Below are 15463 nucleotides of genomic sequence, written 5' to 3'. Positions count from 1 at the left end.
AAACTGAAGTCCAGGACAGCTAAATAATTTGCCCCAGGTTATACAGACACTGGGGCAATTGAATCAAGAGGACAGAGTACTGGATGTGGAGTTAGGAAGACCTGAGTTCAAATCAGCCTCATATATTTAATAACTGTGAGACCCTGGGCAAGGTAAAAAGACTCCATTTGCCTCAGTTTCCTCATCAGTGGACTGAGTTGGGGAAGAAAATGGCAAAGCAGTGTGGTATTTTTGCTAAGAAAAGCTCCAAATGAGATAATGAAGAGTTGGACACAACTGAAACAACTGAACAATAACACCTAGCTACTGAGTTACCAAATCCCACTTTGGCCCTTGAAGCAGCATTGTAAAGAGAATATGGGTTCTGGAGTCAGAGGACATAGGTTCACAGTCCACCTTTGGTGTTTACTTACCTGAGTGATTATGGATTTGTCCCTTAACTTGTCTCAATCTTAATTGTAAAATGAGCTCTGAGTGCCCTTTCATCTCTAGAAGTATATAAGCAATATATAAGCAAATGACTTCAAGTAATGTGTTTCTGTCCAATTATTTAATAATAGAGTGGAATCCAGAGGACGTGGACTCAAATTCCATCTCTTACACTAATGATGTAACTTCTATGTGCCTCAGTTTACTCATATGTAAAATAGAGACAATAATTTCTGTGGAACTAACCTTGAAGGATTGTATGAGGTTCAAGTGACATAAGTAAAAAAACTCTGCCAACTTTAAAATGCCACATTTTATATTTATATCACATTATTTCTTCCCTGTGAACTTCAATTCTTTCATCTGTGATATCTGATAATAATACTTGTATATCTACTTTACAGGACTGTTATGAGGCTCAGCTGAGACCATGGAGAGGATTGTATGATCCTCTACAGGACCCCAGGCAGCCTGTGCAGACAGAAGCTATCACTGTTGTAGTTTGTAGGAAGCTTCACTCTAAATTTTAACCCTAAGCCTAGGGTCAACCCTACCTAATGCCCAATTGCTTGGCACCCACCTGGCAAAATTGTTGTCCAGAAAGCATCTGTTCCTCAGAAGTCCAGCCCAGAGCTGTACTCCCACGATGCCAAAGATGAAGAAAACAAAGAAACAGAGAAGCAGAACATTGCCCAGCATGGGCAGGGTGTCCAGCAGCAATGTCACTAGGATCCGCATGCCTGTGAGGGAGATGAGAGGACAGAGCACATATCACATTCTGGTTGAGCTACAGTGATAGTAGGTGTGGTTGAAGGAGTCATGGGGGTGGAGTAAGAGGACCAGCTTCGCATCCCAGCTCTCCCATATATTAACTGCATAACCCAGGGTCAAGTCACTTAGCTACTCTTGGCCTTATTTTTCTCATCTGTTAAATTAAGGGATTGAACCAGAGGGCTATTAAAGGTCCCCTCTAACTCTTAAACTATGGTCCAATAACCAGAAATGGACACATCAACTCCTGGATATGATGGCAAGAGAAGATGGCAAATTTGCATCCATCCCATCCTCCCTCCCTCCCTTGCTCTCTTTCTTTCTTTCTTTGTTTCCCTTCCTTCTTCCATTTCTTTCTTCCTTTTGTTCTTCCTCCCTTCCTTCTTTCCTTTCTTTCTTTTCTTTTATTCTTTCTTTCTTTCCTTCCCTTCCTTCTTCCATTTCTTCCTTCCTTCCTTCCTTCCTTCCTTCCTTCCTTCCTTCCTTCCTTCCTTCCTTCCTCTCTTTTCTTTTCTTTCTATCCATTCTTTTTTTTTTTTTTAGTTTTTGCAAGGCAACAGGGTTAAGTGGCTTGCTCAAGGCCACACAGCTAGGTAATTATTAAGTGTCTGAGGCTGGACTTGAACTCAGGTACTCCTGACTCCAGGGCCGGTGCTCTATCCACTGTATTACCTAGCCACCCCTCTTTCTATCCATTCTAATAATGATCATTATGAAACTATCACCCACTCCCTTTCTCTAACCTAGGTCCATCTGCCTCTCCTTAGGCAGCCTGGTGCTTATCCACTCAGTTGGGGCTTTATCCCATTGACGCTGACCAATGGCACTGCCTGACTAGCCTTATTCTGAATGCAGCTATTAACTCTCAAACTCATGAGATCCATTAGCTTTAGAATACTCTAGCAGTAGGGGGAAAACAGAGTTCTGTCACCACACCTAGTCTTTTTATGTGTGTGTGTGTATATATATATATATATATATATATATATATATATGTATATATCCATGCAGCATTGAACTATATCTTGTAATAGAGCAAAAATGTTAAGCAAAATTAACTGATAGAATGGTCCCATCTAATAGAGTATGCATTTTTTTTGTTGTTTGCTCCTTGTTCTTGAAGAGGACCATGGCATCAATGAGGTGATGATGCCATACATGCAAATGAATTGGATTTAGTGAGGGGGTACTTGGCAAAGTTACCAGCCTCAATCTCCTTTGGAGCTGTCTGAGTCCAGTGGCCAGATATGGATCTGGTCCACTGGGGATGGCTTTGGATGCAATGGGTGACATTGGCGTTTTTAAGTTAAGGTCTTTAACAGGTCTCAGGTGAACAGAGGCAAAGCTCATTCAGTGATTAAATCTAGATAAGAAAGAAATGAAGCAGAGAATGGCTACTTCTACCTAGTTTTAAAAACAACAACAACAAATCTTCAAGGGAAGCCCCACAGGGTTTCTGGCCCCAAACAGAAACTATTGGCTTTGGTCCTTAAGAAAGAATCTAGCCTGTTAAACCCTGAGGTATCTTGTGAGGTTTCAGTGATCAACATTTACATTCCCTTGGGTGGAGCACCTGCAGGTAAGGGTGTGATATCCTAGAGAGAGAGAGAGAGAGAGAGAGAGAGAGAGAGAGAGAGAGAAACTGTGTTGCTCCACTGGCCAAGAGAGAGGCAGAGCCAACTATTCACAGAGATTGTTGTTTGTCCTTCATTCTTTTTTTTTAGCTTCCTCCGGGCAATGAGGTTAAGAGACTTGCTCAAGGTTACACAGATAGTAAGTATCAATTGTCTGAGGCTGCATTTGAACAAAGGTCTTCCTGATCGCAGAGTGAGTGCCCTATCCACTGTACCACCCTTGTCCTTCATTCTTGAAGAGAACCATAATAATCTGGGAGGTGATGCCATGGTATGCAAATGAATTGGATTTAAGTGAGGGAGGGCTGGGCAAAGTCTCCAGCCCACCTAATATTCTGCTCCCATAGTCCCCATTTCACTTCTGAGATTATTGCAGTTATCTAGATTGCCTCTTCTTGGTTCTACTTAATGCAGTCTATATCAAAAGACAGTCCCTGCCTTTACAATCTTATGGAACTCATTCTATGTATGTCTAAATACTTAATATTTAAAATATTTCCTCATAAAATATTCCATTTCATTACCATAAAATGTTGCTGTTGTTATTTTTTTTTAATTCACCCAAGGACTCTAATTTGAGTTCTTTGGACCCAACACTGTTGGTATGTTTTGGCATGGGGCAGTTAGATGATGCAGTGAATAGATCAATGGCCTTGGAGTTGGGAGGAAAGGAGTTCAAATCCTGCCTTAGACACTTGCCACTTACTAGCTGTGGGACCTTGGGCAAGTCACTTAATCTTGACTGTTTCACATCCAGTGCCATCTCCAGGCAACTTGATTCATATTTGGCCACTGGACCCAGATGGCTCTTAAGGAGAAAGTGAGGTTGATGACCTCTCACATCATTCCCTCACTCAAATCCAAATCATGTGCTTATCATGACATTACCTTCCTAATGTCATGGTCTTCTTTAAACATGAAGGACAAACATTATTATTATTATTATTATTATTATTATTATTATTATTATTATCATGGCATATATATATATATGTATATATATATATATACATATATATATATGGCTTTTCTTTCAGCCTTTGACCTTCTTAAGACAATATTTAAGAGAAGCATTGCTAGGTCAAAGGGTATGAACAAATTAGTAATTTTTCTACATAAACTAAAAATGTTTTCCAGAGAGGCTGGCTCAATTCACAGCTCAATAGATAGTGTACTTTTGTGTGATGTCCTCCCCTAAGTCCTTCAATATTGGCTCTTTCTGTCTTGCAGCATCCCTCAATTTTGATGACTGTGAGATGAAACCCTCAGAGTTGTTTTGAGTTAATATTTCTTTTGTTATTGGTGATTCAGATAATTTTCTTCAGATAATCATTGCCATTCTACATTTCTTCTTTTGAGGATTGTTTGTTCATGTATCTATAATGAAATGGCTCTTGATCTGAAATATTAGTGTCAATTACCTCTATAATTAGGCTATCAGAACTCTAACAAATGCTTGATGCAAAGTTTTCCCTCAAAATGATAGTTTCCTTTCTTATTCTAGCTCCACTGATTTTACCTTGAAGAAATATTTTAATTTTATGTAAGTGAAATTACCAATTTTATCTTTTATAAAAATTTCTATCCTTTACTGCAATAATAGTTATGCAGTGGTGGAAAAAGACTTGAGAGAGCTTAAGAATCATACAATTTTTATAACATTCATGAACATAAACTTAACTATAAATATTCTAAATTGTTAATTTGTTGTTCAAAGACTACTGAATTGGCATACTATTGGATGAAACAAAGCACATGAATATGAACTTGAACCAATAAGTAACAAGGAGTATTTCAAGGTTTCTGAATTGGGGAATGATATGATAAAAACAACATTGCATCTTATATGAAAGAAGAAAGAGGAATCAGGACTTGGGGAATATCTAAGATCCAGGATCATAGGTTACATGAGTAATAATGAAACTAGATAACATTTTCAAAACACTTTATATATACATATCATAACATATACACATACATACATGTCTGTATGTGTGTTATTTGCTACTCACAACAATCTTACGAAATAAGAACTATTATTAACCCCAATTTATAGTAAACTGATGTTGAGAGAGGTGAAGTGATTTACCCAGCATCATATGGTTAGTAAATATCTAAAGCAGGAGTTGAACTCAGACTGGGAGTCAGGCTTTCTTGATTCTAAAGCCAGCATTCTCTGCACTATTCCATTCAAGCTTCATTTGATTTGGACATTAGAAAAGAAATGTTATTTCTGCTGAATGACACTTCTTTTAGTTCCTCTCACTGATATCTTTTAGTTCATTGTCCTACTGAATTGTTTAAAAATGTAAAAAATCACATTATTTTTATGTTGAAGTGTAAGGGCAAAATTAGTTTCAGCTTTATCAAGAGAAACTTGAGACCTGGATTTGAAACTTACTACTTGTATAACCCTGGGATATTTATTCTATTAAATGATTCAATTAATCCTTTAACCTTTTGGGGTCTCTTTTTTCTTATATATAATTAGGGCATAGTATGGGTAAGATGAAGATCTATTCAAATTTGAAATCTATGATACTATGATGTTCTTGAGGACAAACAAAATGAGAAGGCAAAGAAGAGTTCAGTTAAGCAGAGGGATGTCTTATAAGGTCTTGGAGAAGTGAGCAACTGCATCTAGAAGCAGTAAAAAACTTCATTCTTTGGGGTACTGGATTATTTCGTCTTGGAGTATTCACAATGAGCATAAGCAAAAACAATCAATCAAACAAACTCACAAAGGCAATTTACAGATCTGTGTTTGTATACCCCCACTGAGAGAATTGTTTTGCTTGACTATGCATATTTGTTATGTTTATTTTTCTTTTCTTTTCTTTTTTTCTAATAGGAAGGAGAGAAGTTAGATTTCTATTAATTTTAAAAATAGGTAGGGGAATTATAGATGTGAAGTAATGCATGCAGTTTGGGTTGAATATATCATTAGTTTTATTAGTATTAAACTATAGTCTTGGTTTTCCTCAACTATTTTACTTTATTACTTGAGATCTGTCATGGGTGGAAATAATCTATAAATGTTTATAATATAAAAGCAAAACACATAAACGGGATTAAAAAGAAACAATTACAGCTTTTGTGCCAATATCTGTGTATAAGATGAAAAGGCAGAGAAATCTCACAAAGAACTTTAGTTTCCAGACCTAATCAATACATAGTTTTTGACACTGTGACTTCAACAAGTCGTACAGGGGAGAATGATAAAAAGTATCTTAGGTTTGAGAAACAAAAGAAGCCAAAGGATTGTTGAGCATTCAGAAGTCTCACCCTTATAAATTATAAATACTTTCTTTTAGAAATGAGTTAGAAGACAACATATATGGTCAATAATGCAACCCCCCCCCCCAAACTGAAGAGGTAACTTAGATAGAAAATGACTCAAAGGTATAGATCAAATTCAGCTATCCATGTCCAAGCAGATTATTGATCACTTGGAGCAAACGTTCAAAACAATATTAGAATAGAAGAAATGATAAAGATGAGATGATCAACATTAAATTAGAAGAAAGGTTAGAGATGAAGGAATGCTGCTAATAATTAGAATAATGTTAATGTGACCCATGGGCTGATGATGTTGAAAGATGGAAAAGGGGAAAAAGCTAAGAATTAGACCATCATTATTTACCATTTCTTGTAATAAACTGATAATTAAAAAGTTTTCAAAAGGGGGGCAGCTAGGTGGCACAAAAGATAGAGTACCAGCCCTGGAGTCAGGAGGACCTGAATTCAAATTTGACCTCAGACACTTAATAATTACCTAGCTGTGTGATCTTGGGCAAGTCACTTAACCCTCCATTACCTTGCCAAAAAAAACCCATTTTCACAAGGAGGAAATCAAAAGAGCTCAGATCTTAGCTAACCAATAATTCAGTACCTTATCAGTGAAAGGTACATTAAAGCCCAGGGCAACACTGATTTAGAATATAGATTCATTTATAAATTCTTACAAAGGATAATAGAAACCTGTGAGCAGCAACACTTCATAAAACATTGAAAAGAAGTGGAAGCAATAACAAATCTTCAAAAAAAACTTGGCACAAGACCTATCTGGGCCACATCATACTGAGATCATTCATAGATAAAACAAATAGACAGAAACATGGAACAAATTTGACTATGTTTCTAAAAAGAAATCTATTTTTATCATCAGTGATAGTGGAACCACCAGATTTGGAGTCTAACACCTATGTTCCCAATGTGCTTGCTATATGAGATTGAATTGGCATTTAAGAAAATGAATCAGAAATGGTAACTGGACTAGATCAAATACACACTGAAAAAATATGTTCTGGATGTGACAAAATGTTGAAAGTGTTGAGAAGTCACTTTATATGATACCTCAGGGAAATAAAGATATTCAAATGATAGAAAAGCTCTGAACTATATCATTACCCTAAAAGATGATATCAAAAATATCATTACCTACTGATCAATAGGGCAGCTATGTGGTGCTGTGGACAGAGTACCAGGCCTAGATTTCAGAAGATTCATCTTCCTGAGATCATATCTAGCTTCGGACACTTATTCTGGGCAAGTCACTTAACCCTGTTTGCCTTAGTTTCCTCATTTGTAAAGTAAGTTGGAGAAGGAAATGTCAAACCACTCCAGTATCTTTGCCAAGAAAATCCCAAATGGGGGTCAGAAAGAATTGAACACAACTAAACAACAACTGATCAATATTTTCATTCTATAAAAATTTTATGAGACTGACAATACATATATAGAGACTATCCTTGGTGAAGATATGGGAAAAGAAAAGATTGACTCTTTCAAATGAGTTCCTATAGCACACTCCATCCTAACAGACAAACAAGTGATTGAAAGGTACAGAGAAGATCCTATTGTGCTAATGATTAAAAAAAAAAAGAATTTGAATTAGTAGAAGAAGATGTAGCCTTAAGGGATACCCTTCAACAAGGCATTTTCAAGTGAATACAGTAAAGCCATACATGGTAGATAGTTTAGAAAGATTTATTTTGAAAATTTTGAATATCATATTGATATTTTTTGTTTATTATAGCATAACCATTTTCTTTTAAACTTTGCCTGCTATTGGATCTTCCCTTATATGAAAGAAAATTTTTTAAGCAAGAAAAGTAGTCACAATATCTATATAAGATGATATATGCCATATTCTACATCCATAGTCCCCCTTCTCTATCTCCATTACATTAATAGCACAATGGCCAAAACTGGTCACTATAATTAACTAAAGTTCAGCTACTTTAATTAGTGTTTTCATTTACATTGCTGTAGTTTCTATATTAGAGGAAATGTAAAGTGAGAAAAAACTTCAGTTCCATCCCTTTTCCATGCCAAAAAAAAAAGACTTGGCATATTTACTTTGAATCAGCTAATATGTCTTCCCACACTTCTTTGAATTCCTTATATATGTTATAATAAAACCCTATCATTTTAACACCAATAGTATTCCAGTGATGGTATTTCACTATGACTCATAGAATGCAACAATCCAAGGAACCAAAAATTGAGGGTCACCAAAAGGCAATAGAGATGCATTATTGGTGGGTAAAAACATACCTTGGCATATCATCAATAGTAAATTATGTACAAGAGGCAAGATAAAAAGTATTCAAGAGATGAATGGATAAGGAGGGAGGCTAGTCATCATGTAGTGAAAAATAGTGATAACAGATGGTCAACCTATATGGTTCATTAGGAACCATTTAACGTTAAGTGACCTAGAGGGAGTCCCTCAGCACATTGGCTAGATTTCCTTCCTCCTCCCTCCTTTCACCTCCCCCACATGCACAATATACAGGAGGACATTGGCAAGAATCAACAAGATGAGAAGGCATGAAAAAGTTACCATCTGTACAAGGGCACAGTGAACAGTCAGGGAAATCTGACTTCAAACCCTCTCTCAGACTCAAACATTGTGTGAGTGATCACATGATACTAGCTACCTTTCTGGGTTTGGGGGATCAAAGGAGATAACTTATGGAAAGTGCTTTGCAAATCTTTGTGTTGTTGCTGTTCAAATTGTGAACAATGCTTCATGATCTCATTTGAGGTTCTCTTGATAAAGAGACTGGAGTGCTTTGCTATTTCCTTCTCCAGCTCATTTAGCAATCAGGGTTAAATGACTTGCCCAGGAGTCACACAACTCATTCCTGAGGCCACATTTGAATTCAGGTCTTCCTGACTTTAGACCTGGTGCTTTATCCTCTGAACCACCTCACTGTTCTTAAAGCACCACTAAAAAAGCCAACTATTATTCTTTTGAGATTATACATCATAGGATCAGATATTTAGAACTACAAGTGAACTTAGTGATCAAGTCCAGTTCCCTTATTTTTAAAGATGAGGAAATGGAGATTCAGAAAAACTCAAGTGATTTGTCTAAAATCACACAAATAATAATAGGGCTATAGTTTGAATCCAGGTCCTTTGATTTGAAGGTTGGTATCTTTCCATGACCCTCTGCTGCCTTTCATTGCAGTAGTCTACTGAAATATTGAGGGAAAATGTCCCACCTCTTCTAGAAAACTTTCTCTAATCTCTTCAGCTCTTACTCTTCCTTTGAATTATCCTCACTATACAATTTAGTCTTGAATGACTGATCATCTGATAGTTTTCCATAAATATCCACAGATGTGAATCCCAACTTCCCTATTTCCCTGAAGACAATCCTCAAATCTATTCCTTCTCAGTCTTCTCTGGGGTTATGATCTCTTCTAGGGATAAATGCCTTGGCTTGTTTCTCTTGTCTTTCAACACAGCTAAATACAGAGCTGGCTTCCTAGAGATATGATAGGGCTTTGTTTTGAGGGAATGCCACAAATGCCCTAATTGTCCTAAGGCAGAAGGTCTGATAAGAGCTAGCTCACATGAAGACCAAAGAGATAAGAAAAAGAATAAGGTTACCATGTACTGCAGGGGAGGAGTAGGTCCTTGAGGAGGGAAGATTCTCATTTCAGATTCTACAGCAATCACTGATGCTCATTTCCAAATCTCAAGGCAGAGAAAGCTAATGGAATGTTTATTTGACTTTGAGTTTTTATATTTCATTTTTCTCCAAGTATTTTCAGGATCTTTTCTCCTTCCATGTCTTTATGCTTCATTGACTTGTTTGCAGATGGGCAAAGCCAGTAGATGGTTTGGGTTGGAAGGTAATAGGAAGAGTTAGGTTCTCTTTTGAACGTTGAGGACTTGTTTTTAAAATGGAGGTTTGAATATCTCCTACCTAATCCCAAAATAAGGTTAAAATGGGTACAGATTTAGATCAAATGGGCAATACTATAGACCAAGTAAGACAATGAAGAATATTCTATCTTTTGAATCTATGGAAAGGGGAGAAATTTATGATCAAACAAAAAATAGAGAACATGATAAATTCCAAAATGGATGATTTTGACTGTATTAATTTTAAAAGTTTTAGAACTGATAAAACCAATGCAGCCAAGATTAGAAGGAAAAGAGAAATCCAGGAAACAATTTTACATTTAGTGTTTCTGATAAAAGACTCATTTCTAAAATATATAGAGAACTGAATCAAATTTATAAGATTACAAGTCATTCTCCAATTGAAAAATAGTCAAAGGATATGAATAGGAATTTTTCAGATGAAAAAATTAAAGCAAGCTATGGTCATATGAAAAAATGCTCCTAATGATTATTGATTAGAGAAATTCAAATTATTTCAACTATCTCACATTTATAAGAAGTTAAAAAGACAAAAAAGCAAAATGACAAATGTTGGAGAGGATGTGGGAAAATTGGGATATTAATGCTCTGTTGGTGGAGTTGTGAACTGATCCAGACATCATGGAGATTAATCTGGAACCATGCCCCAAAAGTGATAAAACAGACCATACACTTTGATACAGCAATACCAATAATAGACCTATATCCAAAAGAAGAGAGAAAAATTTCTCATATTCAAAAATATTTATAGCAGCTCTTTTTGTAGTGGCAAAGAATTGGAAATTGTGGAGATGCCCATCAATTGGGGAATAGCTGAACAAGTTATGGTATATGAATGTTATGGAGTACCATTGTTCCATAAGAAATCATGAGTGGTCAAACTTCAGAGAAGCATGGAAATATTTACCTGAATTTCTGCTGAGTGAAGGGAGCAGAATCAAGAGGACATTATACACATTAACAACAACATTGTGAAGTGATCAGCTATGATGGAAACAACTCCTCTCAGCAGTTCAGAGATCAAGGACAATCATTGGACAATGCCATTCACATTCAGAGGGGGGAAAAACTACAGAATCTGAATGCGCTTTTTTTAAGTTGCATCATTTATTTTCTTTCTTTTTTATTTTTATAAGGCAGTGGGGTTAAGTAAGGACTTGAGTTCACATCTTGTCTCAGACACTTAATAATTGCCTAGTTGTGTGACTTTGGGAAAGTCACTTAACCCTATTGCCTTGTAAAAAATAAAAACAAAAGAAACTTGCCCAATGACACATAGTTAGGTAATTATTAAGTGTATAGGCCAGATATGAACTTAAGCCCTCTTGACTCTAGGGCTGGTGCTCTATCCACTGCGCCACCTAGCTGCCCCTCTGGGTTTACTTTAAAAAAATTACTAATTTTTTTTTCCTTTTCTCATGGGTTTTTTTTCCCTTTTCCCCTTAATTCTTTTTTTTTTGAATTTTTGCAAGGCAATGGGTTAAATGAGTTGCCCAAGGTCACACAGCTTAGCAATTATTAATTATCTGAGACTGGATTTGAACTCAGGTCCTACTGACTCCTGCTCTATCTATTGTACCACGTAGCTGCCCCCTCCCCTTAGTTCTAATTTCTCTTTCACAAAATGCTTAATACGTAAATATGTTAAACACAAGTGTATATATGGGGAAGGAAGGAAGGAGTAGAAAAACATGGAACTCATAAGTTTGCAAATGGATTAATGTTCAAAAACTACCATTGCATGTAATTGGAAAAATGAAATAAAATTTCAATTTAAAAATGAGGGTTAGATTTGATGATTCCCAAGGTCCCTTCCTCTTTTGCATTATCTGTTTTTCTCTTCTCTTCTTCCAAGAAAAATGGTTGAAAGAGAACACCATTCTCTTGGTTGTTGGGACTGTCTCCAAGATCAGTTCCTTTCCTTTTAGTGATCTGAGAAAGTACTGAGATAAAGAAGTCCCTTCCAACTTTAACATTTTAACAATGATATTTTGAATCTCACCTCCTCCAAGAAACTTTTTTTGAACATTTCAGTCCTCTCAGTGCTTCCACTTGTCTTTACCATACTTCTTAGCCTTTGATGATAAAACCATCTGATATTATTCCATACTTGTTCTGCAAATGCAGGACTCAGATGAATAGTCAAGGACTTGGAAGATGTGACCAAAGATACAGCTGTAATAGCTGCTGTGGGAAGGGGGTTGGGTTTGGAAAAAAGGATCTTAGTCTGAATCCCAGAGCAGTCACTTGACCTGTTACAAGCAACTTAACCTTTCTGGCTCCCGGTTTTTTTCATATATAAGTAAACGAACTGGCTTACATGAGGCAGCTAGGTTAGAATTGGAACCTGGAATCAGAAAGTTGTTGTTTGGTTGTGTTTGATTCCTTGTGATCCCATGGACCAAAGTACACCAAGCCCTCCTATCTTCCACTTTCTCCCAAAGTCTGTACAAGTTCACGTTTGTTGTATCCATGACACTATTTATCCGTCTCGTCCTCTGTCATCCCCTTTCCTTTTTGCCTTCAAGTCTTTTCTAATGAGTCAAGTTTTCTCATTATGTAGTCAAAATATTAAAACTTCAGCTTCAGTATTTACACTTCCAGGCAATAGCCTGAATTAATTTCTTCAAGTATTGACTTATTTGATCTCTTTGCTCTCCAAGGGAGTCTCAAAAGTCTTCTCCAGCACCACAGATTCCTTATAGTCCAACTCTCACAGCCATATATTGCTATTGGAAAAAGGCAAGTCTGATTATACTAGACTATACTATAATTTATGCACCTTTGTTAGCAAGGTGATGTCTCAACTTTTAAGTATGCTGTCCAGATTTGCCATAGTTTTCTTTCTAAGGAGCATCTTCAATTTCATGGCCGCAGTCACTGTCTACAGTGACCTTGCAGTCTAAGAATATAACATCTGACCCTGCTTCCATTTCTTCTCCCTGCTTTTGCCAGGAAGTGATGGGATTATTTGCCAAGATTTTAGGTGTTTGTTTTTTACTGGTAAGCTTCAAACTAGCTTTTACAGACTCCTCTTTCACCCTTATCAAAAGGCTTCTTAATTCTTCTTCAGGATGAATGGAGTTCTAATCTAGTCTCAGATATTTATACTATACTTAGTTGTGTGACCTGGGGCATTTCTTTACCATTAAGTTTTCTCATTCATAAGGTGGGAATAATAATAGTCCCTACCTCATAGGTTGTTGTAAGGATTACATGTGATAACTTAGAAATGAGCTTACTGTCTCAGTCTTGTCTGACTCCATTGCAAGATGGGGACCTTAAAACATTCAACTGAGTGAGTTGGCCAAAGCTATCCACAGTCAATGGATCAGCTTGCTGGCTCCTTATCTTGCCATGTGGACCATATGTTCAGCAACTCTCTTTGGAAAGGTCCAAGGAGAAATTTTAGGAAGAGTCAGGTGAACATACCACTTTCTGAAAACTCAATACCAAATGGGGGAATCTCCAGATCAGTTATACTGGAACAGATTATCTAATCTGTGAATTTGTTTTCACTTGAATGATACTAGGAATCCCCTTCTATTGCATCACTAAGAGGAAGCTGTCAGTGACTGAGTTGTTTCTTCCATTCTTGGAGAGGTCTGTTTGGAGAAAGCTGATTCTTATTTTCTGCTGAATTTGACTTTTCTGGTTTTTTTTTTTTACACACTGATCTTATTTCTGTCCTCTGAAGCCACAATGGTTAGATTTCTCTTGTCTTGACAACCTTTCAGATACTTGAAAACTGCTATAATGGGTGTGTTTCCACATATATGACTATACATTGACACATACACATACACCCTAAGACTTCTCTTCCCCAGACTAATATCTTCATTTACTTCAGTTTCCAAATAATTTTATTTCTAAACTCCTCATCACCCCTTCTTGAGAGTTTCCAATCTGTCCTTTCTAAAATGTACTGTTAGTCCTCAAAATGTTGCCCCAGATATTATCTGAAAAGGAGAGTGATGAAGCCACTACATTCCTTTTTCTAGATACTATACCTCTGTTCAGGAAGCTGAAGATCAACCTAGCTCTCCTGGTTATCAAGTCATACACTGCTAACTTATATTGTTATTATGTCATTATGCATGGTTGCAGTGGTTTTTGACTCCATGTCAAAACTTTATATTTATCCTTGGTAAATTCATTTTAATAAAGATGATATACATGTGTGAAATAGTCAATTAGCAGTTATGAATCCCCTAATATGAGCTAGGGATACAAAGAAAGCCAAGAAAACAAAAAAAAGTCCCTGCCCTCGAGGAGCTTACAATCTAATGGAGGAGGAAACATGTAAGCAACTACAGCCAAGATCTATTAAGGATAATTTGGGAATGATCTCAAAAAGAAGATGCTAGCCTTAAGGAGTAGGAAAAGTTTCTTGCAGAAGGTGGGATTTTAGTTGAGATCTAAAAGAAACAAGCAAATCCAGGAGGTGGAAATGAAGAAGAATCTTCCAGGAATGGGAGACAACCAATAAAAATGCCCAGAATAGGGAGAGGGAGTATCTTGTGTGAGGACCACATCACTGATTTAGAGGTTTGTGGAGGGGAAGAAGGTGTAAGAAGCCTGGAAAGACTAGGTTCTGAAGGACTGTAAAACAGGATTTTAGTATCTTTTTCTTCTTTTTTTTGTTTTTGCAAGGCAATGGGGTTAAGTTACTTGTCCAAGGTCTCACATCTAAGTAAATATGAGGTATCTGAGGCAGATTTGAATTCAGGTCCTCCTGATTCTAGGGCTAGTGCTCTATCCATTGCACCACCTGAATGCCCCAGATTTTAGAATCTTTAAAGACACACCAAGGGTATGGGGGGGAAAGTGGGTCACAGAACAAGACTGGTAGACTACAAATAGATGAATAGCCAGGTGATACATTAGTATAGCAATAGAATATCAAAAGAACCAGTGAAAGGACTTCAGTATGTTGAGTAAATCTTTTATGGAGGTTTTATAGAAAGACATGAACAGAAATCCAACAGAATGAGAAGGCATGGATGGGTTATTTATCTCAGTAGGGGGAGAGTACAACTCAGATGAGATCAGAGATCCATGGAAATAATAAGAAGATATATTTACTATTTTTTATCCATCTTTCTAGCATGGTTTGAATTCCCTCCCAGTTTTGCCATGATTAAGGTATAGCAGAGAGAGCCCTGGATTTAGAATGCATAGAACTCAACACAGATCCCAGTTCTGTTACTTCCTATATTGTTCAACTTCCCTGAACCCTAGTTTCTTTATCTTTTAAATGAAGAGACTGGCAGTTAATGATTTCTAGGAAAAATTTCTAGGACAAAAAATTCTGAATCCTTTTAACCCCTGACCCTATATCAGTTTCTTTTTCTTCCTTAATAACTGACCCTAGCATCTAAAAGACTTTGCATCAAAGTTGCACACTCTTACTGAGAGCTTGGCCCCTTTTACTTCATCTTGCT

General features: G+C 36.7%; 1 protein-coding gene across 1 annotated transcript in view; it reads right to left on the bottom strand.

The window, feature by feature from the left end:
• The window catches only part of CACNA1H (calcium voltage-gated channel subunit alpha1 H), a 446470-nt gene that overhangs the window by 162408 nt on the left and 268599 nt on the right, over positions 1 to 15463 (bottom strand). Inside the window, exon 5 of the mRNA XM_074197130.1 lies at positions 1010 to 1169. Within this exon, the coding sequence (XP_074053231.1) occupies positions 1010 to 1169 (160 nt within the window). The remainder of the gene's footprint in view (positions 1 to 1009; positions 1170 to 15463) is intronic.

This window comes from Macrotis lagotis, chromosome 8 (genome assembly GCF_037893015.1).
Source record: "Macrotis lagotis isolate mMagLag1 chromosome 8, bilby.v1.9.chrom.fasta, whole genome shotgun sequence".
Taxonomy (NCBI): Eukaryota; Metazoa; Chordata; class Mammalia; order Peramelemorphia; family Peramelidae; genus Macrotis; species Macrotis lagotis.
The sequence above is the reverse complement of the archived record's forward strand: the minus strand, read 5'-3'. Positions and strand labels throughout refer to the sequence as shown.